Source organism: Myotis nattereri (assembly GCF_964212035.1).
Source record: "Myotis nattereri genome assembly, chromosome: 18".
In the NCBI taxonomy this organism is placed as follows: domain Eukaryota; kingdom Metazoa; phylum Chordata; class Mammalia; order Chiroptera; family Vespertilionidae; genus Myotis; species Myotis nattereri.
Genome location: NC_138093.1, coordinates 15,494,943 through 15,517,552, shown reverse-complemented (window position 1 = coordinate 15,517,552; position 22,610 = coordinate 15,494,943). Strand labels below are relative to the sequence as shown.

Sequence of the window (22,610 nt, the reverse complement as noted above, 5' to 3'; positions counted from 1 at the left end):
AATCCAAACTCCCACTTGCAAGAAGGTCAGATGAAACCAGACTTTGCTAAAGGGCAGAAAAACCTGCAGTAGAGTTGAGACCCTGTTAAGGCCTCCTTCTTTCTCTATTGCCTTCATCTCTACTTCTTTTTGTCAGTCAACTCCATGATTAAACCTGTTTTATCCTGTGAGGCTTGTACCATAGTCATAAGCACACTTTGCTTCTTGCATTGTCCTCAGATCAAAAGGACTCTCTTCTACAGGGTCCACTTGGAAAATCCAGGGGAACAACTCAGATTGCCTTCGTTTGATCACATGCTCAGTTTCTTGGTGTTGCATGGGATTGATAGGAAGGCTGTTTGATCATGGAGTTCTCTGATTGGCAGAACCTCATAGAACAATGTGGTTGGAGTATGTAGTTGGTCAAAAGAAGTGATGGTGTTTCCAGAAGTGAGGAAGGAGTATTAATGAGACAAAAAATAACGTTGACTACAGTCATATGTCGTGTAAGAATCCCTACCATAACCTTTACTTTAGAATATAAGTAAAAGTTCTTAGTTTAATACTGTGAAATTACGTTATTAAAATTGGTGAGGCCAAAACCGGTTTGGCTCAGTGGATAGAGCGTCGGCCTGCGGACTGAAGGGTCACAGGTTCGATTCCGGTCGGGGGCATGTACCTGGGTTGCGGGCACATCCCCAGGGGGTGTGCAGGAGGCAGCTGATCGATGTTTCTCTCTCATTGATGTTTCTGACTCTCTATCTCTCTCCCTTCCTCTCTGTAAGAAATCAATAAAATATTTAAAAAAAAAAATTGGTGAGTTTTAAAGTGTACTGTAGTGGAAATCAGGCATAATTTAATTGTTTTGTACAATACATTTCTGTAGATTTAGAAGATATGAGGTTGATTTCATTTGTAGTGATTCCAGATGTTGTCATATTCTCTTTTTTTAATCTTCACCCAAAGATATGTTTTTCATTGATTTTTCAATATGTTTGTCAAATAGGTATTCAGAGAACATTGGCTGACCCATTTGTGTGTTGTAGGCAGAAGTTGCCTATTGCAGCCATAACCGGTTTGGCTCAGTGGATAGAGCGTCGGCCTGCGGACTGAAAGGTCCCAGGTTCGATTCCGGTCAGGGGCATGTACCTGGGTTGCGGGCACATCCCCAGTAGGGGGTGTGCAGGAGGCAGCTGATTGATGTTTCTCTCTCATCGATGTTTCTAACTCTCTATCCCTCTCTCTTCCTCTCTGTAAAAAAATCAATAAAATATATTAAAAAAAAGAAAAAAAAAGAAGTTGCCTATTGCAGTTCTTGCACCCAAACCAGATGGGTGTGCAAACAGTAATATCCGTATGTTATAGGTTCTTTCAGTGCTTTCATTATTCAGCAGTGTTGGAAAAGGATCTGCTGTGAAGAGACTTATGAAGAAAGGACTGTAGAGATTAGGAAGACAGAATTCCATTCCAAGGATTAAAGAAATGTTATTGGGGAGATAAACCCACAAATGCATGAAAAAGATTTGACATTCAAATAGCTACGTATAAACAATGCAACTTAATATTTTATAAATTAGTATTAATATTGAGTAAAGAATATAGGTTAGATGAAGTTTAATCAGTACAGACTTTTCAATGGTTATGGACCAAAAATGTGTATATATTTTTATTTTTAATGGAAGATTTTAATATGAAAAAGTAAATTGTGAAAGGGTACAAAGTCAAGAGTTCTATTCTTCAATCTTTGTTAATACTTTCTAGATATTTTGTGTGTATTTAATCAAGCACATATTTATCTCAAATATATTTTTTTTCCACAAAAGGAATCATACTGCACATATTGTTCTGCCTCTGAAGTTTTGTTTCTTTCACTTAATTCAGTTAGATCTATTTCCATTGTAATACATAGACATCTTCCACTCTTGCTTAATGGCGATGCAGTAGTAAGGAATTTAGTTTTCTCATTTGGTAGATTTTTAAAAAAAATTCAGTTCCTGCCTTAGCTGGTTTGGCTCAGTGCATAGAGCAGCGGTTCTCAACCTGTGGGTCGTGAACAATGAAAATACATCCTGCATATCAGATATTTACATCACGATTCATAACAATAGCAAAATTACAGTTATGAAGTAGCAACGAAAATAATTTTATGGTTGGGGGTCACCACAACATGAGGAGCTGTATTAAAGGCTCGCGGCATTAGGAAGGTTGAGAACCACTGGCATAGAGTGTCAGCCTGTGGACTGAAGGGTCTCAGGTTTGATTCTGGTCAAGGGCACATGCCTGCGCTGGGGGCTTGTTCCCCAGTAGGGGATGTGCAGGAGGCAGCCAATCAATGATTCTGTCTCAACCATGATGTTTCTATCTCTCTCTCCCTCTCCTTTCCTCTCTGAAATCAATAAAGATATATTGGAAAAAAAAAAATTCAGTTCCTCCGTTGCACTAGCCACATTTCAAGTTCTCAATTTCTACACATGGCTAGTGGCTACTATTATTGTACAATGCATATGTAAAATGTTTTCATCATTGTAGAAAGTTCTCTTGGACATCACTGATCTAAAGTTGTCCCAGGACCCAGCCAGTGTGGGTCAGTGATTAAGCGAAAACCTATGAACCAGAAGGTCACGGTTTGATTCCCAGTGAGGGCACATCCCTGTCAGGCTTGATCCCCAGTAGGGGGCATGCAGGAGGCAGCCAATCAGTGATTCTCTGTCATCATTGAGGTTTCTATCTCTCCTTTTCCCTTCCTCTTTGAAAACAACAAAAATATTTTAAAATAAATAATTAAAAATAAAGTCTCAGAAAAATATTATAATATAACAATAATTCAGTGACTTCTTTCTAACCTCCTGGTTCATAGGTCAGTGCTCAAGCACTGAACCACACTGGCTGGGCAAACAATTTTTATTGAGAAATGGGGAAGATATCATAGAGAAAATTATTAGGGAGAAACACAACCACATTTCTATGTCCTAACATAACAAATGCTTATTATATTTGTGTATTTTTAGTTATTTTTGAGTCCTAATATAGGGATATAATTTTTGAAACTTAATGATTATTATATGTTCTTATATTGTGTTTTTTGTCATGTATGTATTGAACTTTTATAGAATGTTGCATCTTTGCATTTTGTATTATAGTCATTTCCTAATTTGGGGGAATTAGATTTATTCCTTTTTTCACTATCAATGCCTTCATGAGTTTAACAAAAGTATTATTTTCATAAGATATGCACTAATCAAAGTGAGATTCCTGAGATAAATTATATGTTCAGTTTTCTGGCTTTTGTTGCATTTTGACAGATTTAAGTCTTGTTTGGGGGACGGAAGAAATTGGCTTATTGGAGAGAATAGGTGAGGTGAGTCAGCTATAGGAAGTGATCTGTGCAAAGGCATAGAGGGAAAAAAATTATTTAAAAACTTAAGGATAAATGTACTTTATTGGAACAGATTGTCATAGTGCTGAATATCTTACATTGTCACTAAAGATAAGAGTTGAGAGTTGAGAATGAGTGTCTGAAACTTTGTGTTTTCTAGATGAGGCGGATGATGATGATGATCCAGAATATAATTTCCTGGAAGATCGTGACGAACCAGACACAGAGGATTTCCGCACCGACCGGGCAGTGAGAATCACCAGTGAGTCTGTGTTTACTTTGGGTCCTGCTCTTGACTGTCCTATCTACATTTGTTCACTTTGTATATTTTTGAGGGTAAAGTTTGCACTCCATTTAATCTAAGACATTTAAGCTTCCTCTATCCTATTTCTATAAATCTTTAAATGTAGGTATATATTCAGAAAGCCTATCAGTCGTTCATTTACACATCCCACAGTTACGTATTGAGTCCAGTATTTGGCAGGGATTATACTTAGGATACCATAATGAATAAAACATGGCTGTGTCTTATAGGTGACAGTTTAATAGGGGATACAAACAGAAAACATTATAATAGCCCTAGTCGGTTTGGCTCAGTGAATAGAGCATCAGCCTGTAGACTGAAGGGTCCCAGGTTCAATTCCAGTCAGGGGCAGGTACCTGGGTTGCAGACTTGATCACCAGTAGGAGGGGTGCAGGAGGCAGCCAATCAGTGATTCTCTCTCATCATTGATGTTTCTCTGTCTCCCTCTCCCTTCCTCTCTGAAATCAATAAAAATATATTTTAAAAAAAGAAAACATTATAATACAAAGTGATAGGTGCTATAATAAGTTGTGTATAAAGTATGCTAGTGGCCGAAACCGGTTTGGCTCAGTGGATAGAGCGTTGGCCTGTGGACTGAAAGGTCCCAGGTTCGATTCCGGTCAAGGGCATGTACCTGGGTTGTGGGCACATCCCCAGTAGGAGGTGTGCAGGAGGCAGCTGATCGATGTTTCTCTCTCATCGATGTTTCTAACTATCTCTCTCCCTTCCTCTCTGTAAAAAAATCAATAAAATATATTTTTTAAAAAAAGTATGCTAATGGCCTAAAAGAGGGTATAATCTAGTGTATGGTATGAAATTAGGGTGGGAGGGCTTAGGGAAGGATTTACAAGATGAGGGTTTTGTTTTTTGTTTTTTGTTTTTTTTTTTAATATATTTTATTGATTTTTTTACAGAGAGGAAGGGAGAGAGATAGAGAGTTAGAAACATCGATGAGAGAGAAACATCGATCAGCCGCCTCCTGCACATCTCCCACTGGGGATGTGCCCGCAACCCAGGTACATGCCCTTGACCGGAATCGAACCTGGGACCTTTCAGTCCACAGGCCGACGCTCTATCCACTGAGCCAAACCGGTTTCGGCGAGGGTTTTTTTTTTTAATCCCAGTTTTGAAGGAGAAATAGGAAATTTATGGCAAATGGGGGCAGAGAAGGATATTATAAATATAAGAGCATCTATAAACAGCAGAATTGTGAAACAATAAGTGTGTTGGGAAAATAGTAAGTGGTTGGTATAGTTGTGTGAGTGAGTGGTGGTAGAAAAGGATAATCAGTGTTCAGAACTTGAATTTGAGAACCTTGAATTTGAGTTTTGATTTATCAAAAAGGTGAGAGAGCTCAAAGAGTTTTAAGTAGGAAATCAGTAGGAACTTATTTGGATTTTAGAAATACCATTTTGATTAAATGCCGGTTTAATATAAAGAGAGCAAGATTAAAGGCATGCAAAGCACATCACTTGACTTGAGTCATTTGTTTGAAAAATTACTTCATTGCCAGTGATGAAAAACATATTTCAGAAATTGATTTTTTAAAATATATTTTACTGATTTATTTACAGAGAGGGATAGAGAGTCAGAAACATCGAAGAGAGAGAAACATCAATCAGCTGCCTGCTGCACACCCTCCACTGGGGATGTTGCCCGCAACCAAGGTACATGCCCTTGACCGGAACCGAACCTGGGACCCTTCAGTCCGCAGGCCGACGCTCCATCCACTGAGCCAAACCGGTCAGGGCAGAAATTATTTTTATTTTTATTTTTTTTAATATATTTTATTGATTTTTTACAGAGAGGAAGGGAGAAAGATAGAGAGTTAGAAACATCGATGAGAGAGAAACATCAATCAGCTGCCTCCTGCACATCTCCTACTGGGTATATGCCCGCAACCCAGGTACATGCCCTTGACCGGAATTGAACCTGGGACCTTTCAGTCCGCAGGCCGATGCTCTATCCACTGAGCCAAACCGGTTTCGGCGGGGCAGAAATTATTGATTTTTATTGCATGCATTAAACACCCACTATTGGTCCTGAGACCTCATCAGGACAATTTTTATTATTACTGTTTTTTTATATAAATATTTTAAAGAATATTTTATTTATTTCAGAGAGGAAGGAAGAGGGAGAGATAGATACATCAATGATGAGAGAGAATCATTGATTGGCTGCCTCCTGCATGTCCCCTACTGGGAATTGAGCCAGCAACCATGGCATATGTCCTGACCGGGAATTGAACTGTGACCTCCTTGTTCATAGGTCGAAACTCAACCACTGAGCTACTCTGGCTTCACAAGAATAAGACTATTTAGTTTGCTCTTGTATTCCAAGTATCTAGAACAGGCTTGAGGCATAGTTGGTATTCAGTAAATGTTTTTGAATAATGAATATTAGATATATATGAGGATTTTGTCAAATGCCTTGCTGAAAATAACATACATTGTTTTCTTGGAATTCCCTCTTATGAGATTAACTTGTGCTCACAACATACTGTTTGGGTTTTCTTGCAGAAAAGGAAGTGAATGGACTGATGGAAGAACTGTTTGAAACTGTGAGTAATGATCCTTGAGTATGAATTCGGGATGGTAAAAGTGGATTCTTCAGCAAGCTCTGTCTTTTTGGTCCGAGGGCCCCTGCCTCCAGAATGGCATTCATACAAAGCCACTTCCCCCTTTAGCCCACCCAGGAGAGAATATAATGGCAGGAGAATATTGCTAACTAACGAACTTTGGTTATCCATATATAGATAATTCTTAGTAAACTTTCCTTGCAAACTTTGGAAGGCCTTCCCAACCATTATTTGGTGCATCTTTAAGATTGCATACTAGTTGTAGATTATTCTAAATCACATAGTTACCTTGCTCATAAATTTGTCTCGTGAAAGATATGATCACTGTGAGTTATCCATGCTCTGTCCTTAGCTGTACAGACTGACCAGTTGCGAGATTTTTTTCCCCTAGGGTAATAGTGGAGTCATCCCATGTGCAGGGCTGTGGAAGTCCTCAAGTGAGAAAAATACTCTGATGCAAGCTCTTTCTGAGTGCCAGCATTATCCTGTAAGCTGTAGTGATTAATTTCCCTTCTCACTGCTGCAGTGACTTCAAATGCTCATTCCCCAGGAAAACGCTCCTTTTCCTTTTCCTCAGTTCCAAGATGAGATGGGATTCCCCAGCATGGAAGATGATGGCCCAGAGGAGGAGGAACGTGTGGCTGAGCCTCGACCTAACTTTAATACTCCTCAAGCCCTACGGTAGGCCTGTCAAAGACTTTGAAACAGCCGAAACCGGTTTGGCTCAGTGGATAGAGCGTCGGCCTGCGGACTGAAAGGTCCCAGGTTCGATTCCGGTCAAGGGCATGTACCTGGGTTGCGGGCATATCCCCAGTAGGAGATGTGCAAGAGGCAGCTGATCGATGTTTCTCTCTCATCGATGTTTCTAACTCTCTATCTCTCTCCCTTCCTCTCTGTAAAAAATCAATAAAATATATATTTAAAAAAAAAAAAAAAAAGACTTTGAAACAGAATAGAGAAAAAATGTCTTCTGAAAAGGTTTTCAGCAATTTCAGTTAATTCCCCAGCCCTCGGCAGGTGTTAGCTGTCAGGTGAATAAGTCTCCTTACGATGGGGCAGTGCAGCTATAGACCAAGCTGTATCTGTTTGGGAAGGGAGAAAAAACAGTAGCTGGCATCCATGGCAACTTCTCCAGGTGAGTGGTGCTGGAGAGGTATGTAGGACTATGTGGCCAGCCACAAAAACTACCCCAAAATGTCATAGCCATCATGTCCCTTTTGTTCACTTCATTTGCCGTTAACATCTAGTAAATGTTAATGAATGTTTGTTAATTACCTAAGCATTAATTGAGCAAACCATGAAGCACCTGTAATAATGCCCTAGGGTCTGAAATATATGTACTGCCCTCTTCATATAAAGTTAGCACTTCTGTTGCTCCACCCAGAAAGTAGAGGCTTTCATTTTTTCCCCTATTTTGGCGATGGGTTTGCATAATCTATCTGTACACTATTGTTACTCATTCTGAGTAGAAACAGAAGTCAGGATGGGGCTTATTCCATGGGTGGAATAAAGCAAAACTTAGAGATCCACAGCTTCTAATTAGTCCTGTGTTTGAACTGAACAGCATTACCTAACATTACCTAACTAGAGAGCCTGGGATCCATTTGAAAGGTAGTCTTTAAGGGAACTTAAAATTTAGTGAAGACAACAAAGTATACTAACCAATGTGTAAAAGCTAGAAATACTAGTCGTACTCCATTACAATAAATACCATAATGAAACTATAATAAGGATCTCAGGATAACCCCTTTGAGCTTTATGGAATTGTTACTGACAGTGTGCTAGTTGGGTGGAGTGGGGTCTCGGTGTCACCTGCTGGTGCTAATGGTGTTTATCAGGTAAATGTAGATTCAGATTTGGCACCTGCCTGCATATGCCAGCTGTGTACAGGGAGGGCTCAACACAGGGATAATGGTGCGCTTGCCATGAAGCCATACAATTCAGTTTGTTCTTGATATATCTCTGGCGCCTTTTGAGCTGCTGTCTCTAGGCTTCAGCTTAAAGTGAGTATTTGTAAGCGAGTGAGTCTGTAGGCAGGCCATTTTTGAGGACACCTGGTTTTCTAGCAGCCCTTTGTCTTACCTGGATGGGGTTTCAGGGAGTTACCAGGGTGTGGCGAGCCATATTCACTAGGTCAGTTAAACTGCCATGTATTTTAGTATATTCCTTGTTGCTTCATGCCTGAAGGTCTTTGAATTTTTAAGAAACAAAAGCAGTGCCAGAACAAGAGCGGAATGGGTGAAGCTAGATCAGGGATTGGAGTAATGGGTAAATCAGAGAATTTATGCTGTACTTTGAGGAGATTTTATATAATTGTTAAGAACAAGTTCCAGATTAATGTGCATATCAGTATGATATTGGAATGATAAGTTTCCATTTGCTCCTTGACTGCTTTGTTATCCTGATGTTTCTCTGCTCCTTCCCTTTTATTTGTATACTAGAGGCCCAGTGCACAGATTTGTGTACCAGTGGGGTCTTTCGGCCTGACCTGCAGGGATTGGGCCGAAACTGGCCCAGGGCACGGATTCGTCCAGGGTGTGTCAGGCCCTTTTCGCCCAGTCCCAATTGGCCGGATCCCAGCAGCAAACTAAACTACTGGTTGGAGCGTCTGTCCCCTGGTTGTCAGTGCGTGTCATAGTGACTAGTTGAATGGTCAGACACTTAGCATATTAGGCTTTTATTATATAGGATTACTTAGAGGACTGATTGTAAAAAAATGGGGATGTGGTACAATTCAGAACCATCTTATTTGAATCTATGTTAACAACTGGGAAAAGATTTGGATAGACTAGGAGTTTTGCTTATTGGCTAAAGTGGGATTTAGGAATTATTAGTAGATAGAATTTATGCAGATTCTCTTAGACCACTATTAGCAGGAACTGGATGTGTTGTGGACCTAGGGAATTGTTCACATTCAGTTGTCTCCCTGTTGGGGGTAGGTTTGAGGAACCACTGGCCAACTTGCTAAATGAGCAGCATCGTACAATGAAGGAGCTCCTTGAGCAGCTGAAGTTGAGGAAAGCTTCAGCCAAACAGCAGCAGGAAGTAGAAAGGGTTAAGCCCCAGACCGAGAAAGTTCCTCAGACTCTGATTCTAGACCCAGCCCAGAGGAAGAGACTCCAGCAGCAGATGCAGCAGGTAAGACTCTTCTTGGTAACGTTACTATTGGATCATCCCATGGCTTGACCTGGAGCCAAAATTAGCAGCTCTGTGAAAGTCTTGACACCCTGTGAAACCAGAGGACCACAGGATCTTCACGTCAGCTAGGCCCTGAGAACTTACGTTCATGAGTCCTCATGGCTCAGGCAGAATGCATGTAAGTATGTTGATAATATTCAGAATGACAGATTTCAAAGAACCCTGAGCAATCCATTCTGAATTTGACAGCCTTGGGGCCAGAATAGTTTTTTCTTCTTTCTAATCTCAGTTTCTCTGGTTTGAGGTTAAACTTCTCTGATTCTATCATTTTGTCCAAGGGGAACGTATCTGTAAAATTCATACTAATGTTGTACTCGTAGACTATCGAGAAAGCAAAAGATGTATAATAAAGTTGCAAATATCTTGACCAGATCTTCTGGGTTCCGGAAATGGCATCATAACACGTCACTGTATTGTTTTCTTTCCCTCCCCAGCATGTTCAGCTCTTGACGCAAATTCACCTTCTCTCCACCTCCAACCCCAATCTCAACTCGGAGGCCAGTACTACCAGGATATTTCTTGTAAGTTTCCAAATGTCCCTAACTCTAAAGATTGAGTATACAGTTACCTTGGCAAGTCATTTCTCACAGATATTCACCCACCATAATCTATATTTCTTCTTCTCTCCTGCATGTTTGGGTAGCTATTCCTATGTCTTCCTATCTTTGCTGAAAGAACATAAATCACTGATCTTCATGAAAGGGCAGAGAGTGTATTCAGTTTTCTTAAGAGTATTGCTCTGACTTGCAATCTTAAAGAGGTAATGTTGATTGTGAAAGAGTTTAGGATGATATTTTTACCTGTTTTTATCCTGTAATAGGAAGGACAGTTTTTCACACAGAGGCTAAGGGCTATTGATAATAATGGCCTGGAAATTAAATCTCCTTTGTGCCCTGTTTTCCCAGGAAGAGCTGGGAACCTTTGCTCAAAGCTCCATCGCTCTTCACCATCAGTTCAACCCTAAGTTTCAGACCTTGTTCCAACCCTGTAACCTGACTGGAGCCATGAAGCTCATTGAAGATTTCAACACACATGTCAGCATTGATTGGAGTCCTCGTAAAACTGTCAAGACGGGTAGGGGACAGTGGCTATTTTGTTTGAGTACTTAACACCCAGACCAACGTGTCTATTGTGGCAACAAATACCTCGAGCCAGGTCCTCTGGCCAGCAAGTGTCTGCCTTCACACAGGCATAATCTCCAAAACCTCCTCTTTGTGGAATGCCCCCAGGAAAAAGTCAATAATCTCAGATTCCTTGATGGGCAGGGAGAAGAGCTAGATCTCATCCAGGGACTTGGTCTTCATGTCCTTAACCGGGCAGCCCAGCTTGGTGACTGGAGGACTCCTTGTCCTCGGCCTTGCCTCTGAGAGCTCCACGGCCCCCCTCAGCCTTGACCTTGGCCCCAGATGCCGCTGCCAAACCCTCCTGGGAAGCAGCTGCAGCCTCCCATTACAGGGCCCCTGGGTCCTCCGGGCCCTCCTGTAGCACCAGTGTCATCCACCATTTGGTATCTCATCAGAAAGAAGCAGCACCATATACTCTATTAATATTTGCTTTTGATTTATTTCCTGGTTTAGCAAATTAGTCGTGGTTTGTTCTGGATTTAGGTTTGTCTTTGGATTTGATTTTAAATCCATGACTCTTACAGTTAAATTGAATATGGTTGAATTTAAGTTCATTAGGTCATGGACACTGATCTCAAACTACTTTATTAGCTATATGTTGGTACTGAAAACTTAATTTAACACCAAACTGCAGTAATGACTAATAGATATAGTGTCCTGTGCTTTTTTTTCTGGTGATATAAAAACACTTATGGAAGGAGAAGTATGGCTATAGTAGTTCTTACCTCTGGAAAGGCAGAAAAATGCCTGGAATTGAGAGATGGACAGCAAGACAGAAGTGAATGGGACTGTGTCATCTTATTCCCCTTATGTTGTTTTTTCTTTTTAATTTCCAACCTCAAGAGGAATCTGGGAGAAACTTAATGAAAGTTAAGTAAGAATGAAATAAAATAAAATTTGGAATTTGGAATACCAGATTTGTGAGGGACATTTAAGAAGTTGAAATCTTATCCTGGAAGAAAGAAAGCATTGTTGAAGGTCATTTATCTTTCAAGGATTTTAAGGGGGAAGGAGGTAAAAATATTTTTAGCATACACAGTGTGCCAGGTATTAGTAGGTATTTTCTAAGTACTTAGTGTGTTAAGTGTTCCACATAGGAAAGAATAAGAAAATCAACTCTTAGTAACATTGAATGGGATTCCCATGAGGTGTATGTTAGGCTCAGAAAGTTGTGGAAACTTTTGTGGGGAGAGTTGTGTGGATTTTGAAGGGATTAAGTTAGGTAGGGACAGCTCTATCTAAATGGAAAAATGCAATCAGAAACTTCTATGAAGTCCTCTTTGTTCTAGAATTTAATTTATTGTTTTTTTTGGTTTTTTTTTTTCTTACAGCCTGTAAATTTCCCTGTTTACCAAAGCAAGTGGCTTGGATCCTGGCCACAAGCAAGGTTTTCATGTATCCAGAGCTACTTCCAGTGTGTTCCCTGAAGGCAAAGAATCCCCAGGATAAGAATTCATTCACCAAGGCTGAGGACAAGTAAGGGTTTATTGTGGAGCAGTGAGCACAGAATATCCTGAAGAGAAGGTCTAGTTCTTTTTTCTTAGGGAGCTTAGGGAAATAAGACCTGTATAAGATACGGACACAAAAGACAAAGAAAAGCAGTGTTGATTGTTACGTATAAGGTTCTGTAATATGTGCTCGTTTCAGCATTGCCAAGTACTGTTCTTTTTGGGGGATGACATGCACATTTTCCAAACATTTTAAATTATGTTTTGTCTTTTATTTATTGTAAAAAACAATCTTGTAATATGTACTGTTAGGGGAAACTTAGCAAAGGAAAAGAATTTTTATCCCCTATTCTAACCACCCCAAGACAGTGATTTTTCTCTTGCCTTTCTTATATACCTGGTAATTCTTGGCCATTTAAATACATATACTTTCTTCCTTTTTTAACTTAATGTCTTTTTGTTGTTGTTGTTTTGTTAATCCTCATCCAAGGATATTTTTTTCCATTGATTTCTAGAGATTGGAAGGGAGGCAGGGAGGGGGAGAAAGAGAAACATTGATGTGAGAGAGACACATTGATTGGTTGCCTCCCATATGAGCCCCAAAGGGGGGCCGGGCATCACATCTGCAATCCAGGTACGTGCCCTTGACCAGGAATTGAACCCACGACCCTTAGGTGTGTAGGCCAACACTTAACACTCTAACCACTGAGAACACTGGCCAAGGCTAACCTAACATCTTTTTGAAATTGTTTTTCTATTTACTGTAACATTGCTCTTTTTTTTTTTTTTTTTAATATTCCAGTATCAGGTCTTCATTTATTTTTTATTTTATTGATTTTTTACAGAGAGGAAGGGAGAGGGATAGAGAGGTAGAAACATCAGTGCAAGAGAAACATTGATCAGCTGCCTCCTGCACACCTCCTACTGGGGATGTGCCCGCAACCAAGGTACATGCCCTTGACCGGAATTGAACCTGGGACCTTTCAGTCCGCAGGCCGATGCTCTATCCACTGAGCCAAACCTGTTAGAACAACATTGTTCTTTTTTATTGTTTCTGTATATTGTCCTTTAAAGCAATATTTAATGGCCCTGTGATATTTCTTTTATTTGCTACTTTTCCCCCTTCTGCTGTTTTGCAGTTGTGAGTGAGGCTTCACCAAAGATCTTTGTACACATAGAGCTTTTTTTTTTTTAAAGCTCACCTGAGGACATGCTTAGAGAGAGGAAGGTGGGGGAGAGAACACACACGAATCTATGTGAGAGAGAAACATCAATCGGTTGCCAGTTGCCTTCTGTACCTGCCCCAACCAGGGATCAAACTCAACCCGGGTATGTGCCCTGACCTGAACTGAACTGGCAGCCTTTCTGTGCACAGGAAAACACTTAGCCAGCTGAGCCACGTCGGCTGGGCTGTCCGTAGAGCTTTTGAAAATCTTTGTTGTTCATTCCTTTCGGTAAATTCCCAAGAGTGAGATTATTTGATAAAGGCTAGGAATATTTTTATGGCTCTTGATGTGTAGTGCCATCAGTAAATATGTACACAGGTAACCATAATAAATTATGCTAGGATGAGGGGTAGTGTTGGTGTTGATTTCATACACTTAGCATGGTGCCCATTGTTTTTTTATATTTGTTTTATTACAGCCATCCTCCTTCCTTTGAATACAAAGTTCAAAGGAATACAAAGTATGAAAACTCACATGTTCTGACATTCATTAGTGATTTACGCTTAGGTTTTCCTCTTCTCACCCGGTTGTGAAGTTCTGATTGAGTCTCTTACTCATTGTACTTATTAGCACTCAGTAAATATCTGAAATTTTTTGTTGAGTAGCCACGAACTTATACAAGAATTAGATGGAGCCCTAACCGGTTTGGCTCAGTGGATAGAGCGTCAGCCTGCGGACTCAGGGGTCCCAGGTTCGATTCCGGTCAAGGGCATGTACTTTGGCTGTGGGCATATCCCCAGTGGGGAGTGTGCAGGAGGCAGCTGATCGATGTTTCTCTCTCATCGATGTTTCTAACTCTCTGTCCCTCTCCCTTCCTCTCTATGAAAAATCAATAAAATATATTAAAAAAAAAAAAAAGAATTAGATGGAGAAAAAGTGGATTGTAAAATGCGGAGTTAGTCTGGAGAGCCTTTTTAGAAGAATGGATTGTAAAGTGAGATTTTGTGACATTGTTCCTTTCTCAGTTTGTTAGTTTTAGGACTAAAGCACTTTGAAGGGACTGAGTTTCCTAAGCCTCTAATCAGCAAGTACCTTCTAACTTGCAAAACTGCCCACCAACTGACAGTGAGAATCAAGAACCGCAGCATGAACAGAGCTCCTGACAATATCTTCAAAGTAAGTGTTTCCTGCAGGCTCTACCTGGGGACTTGTTAGGGCTTTGGCTGGTGACTCAGGCTGTGAAAGAATTCACAACCAAAAGAAGAGATAGGTGCAGAGATGTGAGATGTTTCCTCTTCTTTACTGTTTTGAAATTTCATAGTAATATTCCTTAGTTTGGGTCTAGTTTCATTAAATACTTTAAAATAGTGAATGGCAGAGGGACAGTGGGCAAGCAGGAGAGGAAGAAGGCTGGAATTTCTGTATTTCCCCCCCCCCCCCTGTATTTGTTAAGCATAGTACTCCAGCCCTCAGTTATGCCCAATGGCTTGGTCCAGAGATCATCATTTCCAGAAATCCTCCTGCCAGGGGAGGGGAGGCTTTCACCTGACTACACACCATGGGAGAGGGGATGGGGGTTTGACTGCCTCTTCAACAGATTTAATCTGTCCTCTTCATCTTTACCTCATTTGAGTTGTAGCTTTTCCTCCAATTCAAGAAGTAGGTGGTGTCTTATCCTTTTGCTAGACTCTGACATAAATTTTGTTGGCTGTGAACTCTCCTCCACATGTGATTTGGTTTTCTTCATTTTCCTGTGTCTTAGTTTGGAAACTCATGTGTTTCAGTATTCATCCATCTGCTTTTGTTGTTGTTGTTAATCCTCACCTGAGGATATTTTTCCCATTGATTTTTATTTGAGAGTGGAAGGAAAGGAGAGAGACAGAAAAGAGAAACATGGATGTGAACAAGACACATCGGTTGGTTGCTTCCCGTATAGTCCCCGGGCCAGGGATCGAGCCTGCAACCGAGGTATGTGCCCTTGACCGGAATCAAACCCAAGACCCTTCAGTCTGGGGGCTGACTCTCTATCCACTGAGCCAAACCAGCCAGGGCTCCATCTGCTTTTTAGCCTTGAAAATTTTGCTGTTATTTTCTCATTCTCTCTCTCCTTGTAGGCTTTTACCTGTAAGAAATTCCTTTCTGTTGTTTTCATGGGGTTTTAAAAGGGAACAAAGACAAGTGGATGGTTTAAATGGTTTTAACAGTAGGTTTCTCCTTAACCCTTTAACCTATGAATGTGTGGATATTATCCCCGCAAAGATTTTGAATTATCTCCCAGTTGGCTATCCAGTAGGTACTTTTCTCTTCTTCTCCTCTTAATCTTTGTAGTGCTGTTCACTCATTCCTTCCTTAAATTCCCTATTCTCTTATGCTCTGTGATACCAGGACTCTTACCGCAGGCTGCTCCTTCATGAACTCTTCTTCTCCTGCTCTGTCCTTAAATATTAGTGTTCCACAGTAAATTGGATTAATGGTCTCATGATTTTCAAATTTGCGTCTTTGGTCCAGTTCTCTCCTGAGCTCTGACTTAGTGTAGCCAACTGCTTAAAGGAATTCTTAACTTGGTTGCCTCCCTCCTCACTGACTCCTCAAATAGAACTTCTGTCTCTCCCTCTGTACCCTCTAGTTGTGCCACTGTCACCACCAATAACAGCAAACTCTCCTCCCCCCCTTCCCCCCTGTGGTCTGTGTGTATGTGTATGACATTAATGTCTCAGTCCATAAGCCTGGGCAGTGTTCTCAGTTCTTCCTGCGTGATTGCTACCGTGTCTGCCAGCCATCACATTCTCAGTTTTTTTACTTTATTTTCTACTCAGTTGCCCACTGCCTTTGTTCAGGACTTTGTTACACTTAGTTTACTGCAGTAGTTTTCTCTCTGTGGTTCCTTAAACATGTTCATGATTTGAATGTAAAGTATACTCTGCCCTCCCCGGCCTCATGTAGCAAACTCCGTTCCATGAAGATTCATCTATGCCAGTTGCACCTGCTCCAGAAAAATACTGTTCAAGTTTGAAGTTATGTGTCATTTTTTGTATAACAGTACATCTTTGTACTTTTTTACACAGAATGTCATTATTGGTGTACTTGACTGTTTCTCCCACTAATCTGTAAGCTCCTTGAGAGCAGGAATTGCTTCTCTTATTTTGTATGCTTAGCTAGTAGCCCAGGACCCAGCACATAGAAGGCATTCTGCAAATGTGAATGAATGGGTGCTTATTGTCATTGTAAGTTCAATTTCCATCTTCATTTATGCTTAAAACCTCACTGTGTCAGTCCTTCTGTTCTTTCCCTTCCCTTCTCATGTTCTTTCGCCATTATTTGCTTTAAAAAAAGAGAAGCTTCCATATGTCTAGGATGAGGGTTAAGGCAGATGTTGTGTAGGAGCAAATTTTCAATAAGATTTCTCTGACCATCTGCTTCCTTTTCTCAGTGACCTAAACTTTCCCCTTCCTGGTGAGCTGAATAGAGATGATCAGTTAAAAGACATTGAATAATTATAAATCTTTATTAATTAGAGATTAGTTTAATTTTAAATGCAGAAGTATTCAGCACATGCTGTTTATATAGATGTATATATGGATGTGTACCTGTGTGTGTGTGTGTGTGTGTGTGTGTGTGTGTGTATGTTTGTGTCAGTCAAACCACTGCCCACCCCACTCCTCACCCTGACAGAGGGCAATGTTTCTGAAAGAAATACAACTCATGCTTCATTTCTTCATGCTCAGTTTTACAAGAAGACCAAACAGCTGCCCGTCTTCGGGAAGTGCTGTGAAGAGATCCAGCCACATCAGTGGAAGCCACCTGTAGAGAGGGAAGAACACCGGCTTCCATTCTGGTTAAAGGTAAGCCCTCCTCTTCCAGGACCAGGGGCAGCAGGTCACTAAAAACCTGGCAGAAACATCAGTTCCACTTTACACCTCTAATGCTTTAGTTGTAGAACCAGGATTTAAGAAATCTTCCTCATTCGTCCTTCTCTCCTTCCTCTCCCCTTCCCCCAGGTGGGTAAAATGATAGTTTCCTATAGGAAACTCAGAGAAGAGTTTCTAGAGTATGCAATAGGAATGTAGTCTTCGTAGAAATTTTATATTGTGCAGAAAAATCCTTCTTGAAAAGATTACCTTGAGACTGTCCTGACAAAGTTCCTAAAATCTAGAAAACCCTATTTTATTTTTTACCAAATTCTGACATATGCTAGATCAGAGTGTTTTTGTTCCCAATAGGCCAGTCTGCCATCCATCCAGGAGGAAATGCAGCACCTAGCTGATGGTGCCAGAGAGGCAGGAAATGTGACTGGCACCACTGAGATCAAGCCGGACCCAGATGTAGGAAAAACCAGCTTGGAGTTGGAGCGTGAGACTCGGTACCCACTGCTGCTGCCTAAGGGCGTAGTCCTGAAACTGAAGCCAGTTGCCAACTGTTTTTCCAGGAAGGGCTGGAGACAGAAGCGGTCATCAACCTTGAAGCCCCTCCTTATCAGACCCAGCCCCTCGCTCCAGCCTACCTCCAATTCTGGGAAAATACCGCTTAGGTCAACTCAGTCAGAAGCCCCTCCAAGCAAAATGGTGGTCCGGATTCCTCAAACGATCCAGCCAGCCACCGTCTTACAGACGGTGCCAGCTGTCCCTCAACTGAGGGTCACTGGAGGTGATAGTTTTGAGTCCTCAACAGTATTGCCTACTATGCCCCCCGAGGCCAGGCCCAGCTTCCCTCTGTCCGAGCCCCAGACCTTGTTCTCCTCTGCTCCTGTGCCCAAGATAATGCTGCCCTCACTTGCCCCTTCTAAGTTCCGAAAGCCATATGTGAAACGGAGAGGCCCAAAGAAAAAGGGGACCAAGGCCTCTCTCTGTCTGAAGTCTGTCCCCCTCATCAATTCTGCACCTGTTATCTTCACTGTTCCTGCCACCACTGTGAAGGTTGTGAGCCTTGGCAGTGGCTGCAACATGATCCAGCCTGTCAATGCGACTGTGGCCCAGAGTTCTCAGACGCTTCCCATCACCACACTCTTGGTTAACCCTGCTTCCTTCCCATGTCCATTGAACCAGCCCCTTGTAGCCTCCTCCATCCCACCCTTAATTGTTTCTGGCAACTCTATGAATCTTCCTGTACAGTCCACCTCTGAAGAGAAGGCCCAAGTGAATATGGATGTTGGTTGTCCTTTGGATGAAGGGAAAAATGCCTTTCCAGGCCTGGTACCCAAATTAGAACCCCAGGACCTATCTCCTCTCTGTGCCCCTGTCTTCCCCAAAAAGGAGCACAGCCCAGGACCTCCACCATCAGATGGAGTGTGCCAGGAAGACTTGTCAGAAAACAGTGCCTACATCTGGACTGTTGTGAAAACAGAGGAGGGGAGGCAAGTTGTGGAACCGCTGCCTCAGGGCTTCCAAGACTCCCTAAGCTCTCCTCCTGAAAACGCGGAGGAGATTGTCAAGATGGAACCTGAAGATCCTGGGGAGGAAGTCCCCCGGGCATCCCCGAAGCACGCCATTTATGATGCCATCAAAGAAGAGTGCCCTGTGGAATTGGACACTGGCTTCCCAAGTGAGGAGTCGAGTGGTGCAAGAGAAGCGAAGAAACAGACAGTCTTACAAAAGGAGGAGGAGGGGAACCAGCTCGCTAAAACCCCGTCAGCTTCTCAAGAGCCTCCTGATGGAGGAAACTCAGGAAATGTGAGCAGAGAATCGCCAAAGAATGCTTCATCCTCCATTGACCCTGAAGCGGTGCTGAGCAGCCTCCCCGGGAAACCTGAAGACGTACTCAGCATGGATGGTCAGTTAGCAGGGACCCCAGCGAGGCCAGACACTGGAGGAGAGAAGGATGGGCCAGAGGAAGAGGAGGAAGAGGACTTTGATGACCTTACCCAAGATGAGGAAGATGAGATGTCCTCAGCTTCTGAGGAATCTGTGCTCTCTGTCCCAGAACTCCAGGTGAGAGATGGGAAGTATTCGCAAATATTTTGTGGACTCAGTAATATCAGTAGGTTACCTTGGTTGCTGCACTATAGATATTTCTAAAATCATTTTTATTTGCCTTTTGAAATAAAATTTTGGGTTTGCAGTGAGGAGAGGGAAAGGGTGAAATTTGACTCACTATATTTGACTTAAACACATTTAAATGTTGTGTTGAATTACCTAAGCACAATTTAAATGCCTGAAAAATAGATCATAAGTGTGGACTGTGGCAAAGGAAAACTGTCTTCAGGGTAGAGGGGACCTCTCCCCCATCCCCTCCCCCAGTCAGCTGTCAGGCAGCAATCCCAGCTACACCTATGACTCCATAACTCAGAGAACCAGGCTCTGATAATTGTGGTAACCTCTGTGGTGACCCCCACAGGTCCCCCCTGCCATATATGTGTGCGCGTGTGCGCGCACACACACACACACACTCTGATTGATTAACCTCAGTTCCTCTTGAAAAACTGCAGTTGGCACTTGATGAGCCATTACCAGCCCTTATGAACACTCTTTGGGGGGTGAGGTTTGCAGGAAACAATGGAGAAACTGACTTGGCTCGCATCTGAAAGGCGCATGAGTCAGGAGGGTGAGTCTGAGGAAGAGAACTCTCAGGAAGAGAACTCTGAGCCTGAAGAAGAGGAGGAGGAGGAAGCAGAAGCAGAAGGAATGGAAAGCCTGCAGAAAGAGGAGGGAATGACAGATGAAGCCATAGGAGACCTGGCTGAGAAACCTCCCACTACCTTTGCCTCACCCCAGACTGCTCCAGAAGAGACCAGCAGGACCCCAGCAGGTGAGTTTGGCAAGCCTGTATGAGGGGCAGGTCTCAGTTGGCCTCACTGTCTAAAGACGTGTGCAGAGTGGCTCGCTTGTAAGCCAGGTGTCGACCTCAGAAAAAGTCCTCTGGGTCACCCCTGCAACTTCCCTTCCCCAAAATGGAAGTTTAACTTGGTACCTTTACAGATGAGATGCTCAGAAATTTAAAATTTTATTCCCATCAGCTGTTAGATAAACCCATCAGGTTTATCTAAATTTTTATACTGGTTCTTTTTTAAAAAAATATGTTTTTATTGATTTTTAGAGAGGAAAGGAGAGGGAGAGAGAAATAGAAACATGTATGAGAGAGACACATCGATCGGCTGCCTCCTGCCCGCACCCTACTGGGGATCGAGTATGTGCCCTAACTGGGAATTGAATCCAGGATCTCTTGGTTCACGGGAGGATGCTCAATCTATTGAGCCACACTAGCCAGGCTATCCTGGTTCTTCATTCATCTTTCATGCTTGAGGCTAAAACTGTGTTTATTTCAGAAAGCACTGCTTATTCCTCACCAAGACATAGTCCCTTGAGAGCTCGACATAGGCCATCCTCTTAAGACTGCTGACTCTGCATAGACCTGACCTGTCAGACAGACATGCCTCTCATACCGTTTTCCCAGCAGCTTTTCTCCTGATTTGTTTCATACCATTAAAAGGGTTTGCATGGGGTGGGGTGGGAAGAGTAGGGGTTGCAGCGATGAAGAAACACTCTTTTTCTCACGTACTCTAAGGAGAGAGCATCAAAGCTTCTGGAAAGGGCCGGAGCAGTCATCGAGCTCGGAATAAGAGGGGCAGTCGGGCCCGAGCCAGCAAGGATACCTCCAAACTGCTGCTGCTGTACGACGAGCACATTCTCGAGCGGGACCCACTCCGAGAGCAGAAGGACTTGGCCTTCGCTCAGGCTTACCTGACGAGGGTAGGCACATGCTACTTCCTGTACTGCCATTCCCTCCGAATGAGGCTGCTCCTTTAAGGAAGATGTTTTTAAAATGACGTTTGCTTTTCAGGCTCCACAACAGCCTTCTATGCCTCTGCCTTTGCTCTCCTGGAATTACCTAAAGATCTGAGAGAGAACCGTAAGGAGGTAGAATTCAGTTTTAAGCAGGTGTCCTGTTAGTACCTTAGCATCATCCCTCTATTGCCTAGAAACGGGGGAAAGATGGACACCACCATCATCAGTAGGAGGTTGTGACTTCCCTGGGTCGGCTAAAGTAGGACCCTTACTGAGCCCTTGGCTTGTGAAGACAGACCTCTGACACTGCCAGAGAGTGGATCTCAGAGGCACCCGGTCTTCAGAGAGAGGAACCAACCTGCTCCTTGAAGTTGTCCTGGCTGGCGGTCTCATTCTTTTGCTAGCCACCTGGTTCCTTTATCCCCCCCCCAAGCAAAGTGGAGTGCTAGCAGTGCTAGTCATGACTTTCTTGTCTCCTAATATTTACTAACAATCCTAATTTTGTATTAGTTACCCTCAAATGATACCATGCTGAAATATAGGGATGGAATACTTACCTATTTCAGTATGGAGCTGAAATCAGGAAGGATAGAGGCTAGGGCTGTGAGCTAGGAAAAAAGCTTACCTCGCTTTGTGGAGAAAATGGCTTTTTAGTTGCCCCTTAGCAGAAAAGGAGCTGTATGTACCTTGCTAGTTGTCTTCCATTAATGGTCGGATCTTAGGGTCTGTTAGAGGAAGGACAATTCTTAGAGCTCTCTAACAATAACTCCTCATCCTTTCTTGGTATTGCCTTTTTCTGTTGCAACGCAAAGAAAGGGTACTGATGACTGATAGTCTTTCTGTCCAGGTACGAGAAGCCCTGCAACATATCCCTGGCAGGTATGAGGACTTCCTTCAGGTTATCTATGAATTTGAGTCAAGTACTCAGAGGCAGACGGCTGTGGATCTCTACAAAAGCCTGAAAATTCTTCTCCAAGACTGGCCTCAGCTGTTGAAGGACTTTGCTGCTTTCCTGTTGCCCGAGCAAGCTCTGGCCTGTGGATTAGTGAGTAGATGGGCAAAGACAGCACAATGGGATTCCTGGGCCAGAGCGAGATTGGATTTGAATAGAGTTGGTTAACACTGTTCCAGTCTCCCGACTATTTCCAGTCAGATGGCCTTTTCCTAGCACAAGGTGGTAAGAGCCTCCTTTTCCAGAATGATCTTCCCAGTTCCATTCTCCCAAGTACGTTACATGGGACTAGGAGGGTTTTACCTTCAGTTGCCAGTGACGACCTTAGTTAAATCATATGCCTGTTGCTCCTCATTGTTGTAAAACAGGCATTCGTTGAACAAATATTTAATGAGTGCCTACTGTGTGTCAGGCACAGTCCTAGGTACTACGACTATAGTAATTATAAGAAAATCCTTGTCCTCATGGAGTTTACCTTCTCACGGGGAAAGTCATATGATAAACAGTGTTATGTAAAGTGCTGAGGTCTGAGAAAACCTTAGGGTATTTGTGGACTCCAAAGAAATAACCCTGAGGACTAGCTGTGAAAGACATGAGTTGATTAGGACTTGACATGTGCACTGGCCTCCATCTGTGATGTTTTCCATCAAGTCCCATCTGGCCTGCTGATAGGCCACCCTGGGGGCAGCCAGCTGATGCTGTTGTCTAACCACCATCCAGACTTCCTCAGCGCACGGTTTTATCCTAGAGCACAGAAAACAAAACAA

General features: G+C 42.5%; 1 protein-coding gene across 3 annotated transcripts in view; it reads left to right on the top strand.

Moving 5' to 3' along the window:
- GON4L (gon-4 like) overlaps nucleotides 1-22,610 on the top strand; it is a 50,977-nt gene that overhangs the window by 20,521 nt on the left and 7,846 nt on the right. For all 3 annotated transcript variants that reach the window (XM_081112213.1, XM_081112212.1, XM_081112214.1), the window contains 13 exons: nucleotides 3,516-3,617; nucleotides 6,179-6,219; nucleotides 6,815-6,918; nucleotides 9,177-9,375; nucleotides 9,870-9,956; nucleotides 10,341-10,509; nucleotides 11,891-12,035; nucleotides 14,199-14,349; nucleotides 16,899-17,015; nucleotides 17,394-19,097; nucleotides 19,656-19,914; nucleotides 20,671-20,855; nucleotides 21,739-21,936. In XM_081112213.1, the coding sequence (XP_080968339.1) occupies nucleotides 3,516-3,617; nucleotides 6,179-6,219; nucleotides 6,815-6,918; nucleotides 9,177-9,375; nucleotides 9,870-9,956; nucleotides 10,341-10,509; nucleotides 11,891-12,035; nucleotides 14,199-14,349; nucleotides 16,899-17,015; nucleotides 17,394-19,097; nucleotides 19,656-19,914; nucleotides 20,671-20,855; nucleotides 21,739-21,936 (3,461 nt within the window). The remainder of the gene's footprint in view (nucleotides 1-3,515; nucleotides 3,618-6,178; nucleotides 6,220-6,814; nucleotides 6,919-9,176; nucleotides 9,376-9,869; nucleotides 9,957-10,340; nucleotides 10,510-11,890; nucleotides 12,036-14,198; nucleotides 14,350-16,898; nucleotides 17,016-17,393; nucleotides 19,098-19,655; nucleotides 19,915-20,670; nucleotides 20,856-21,738; nucleotides 21,937-22,610) is intronic.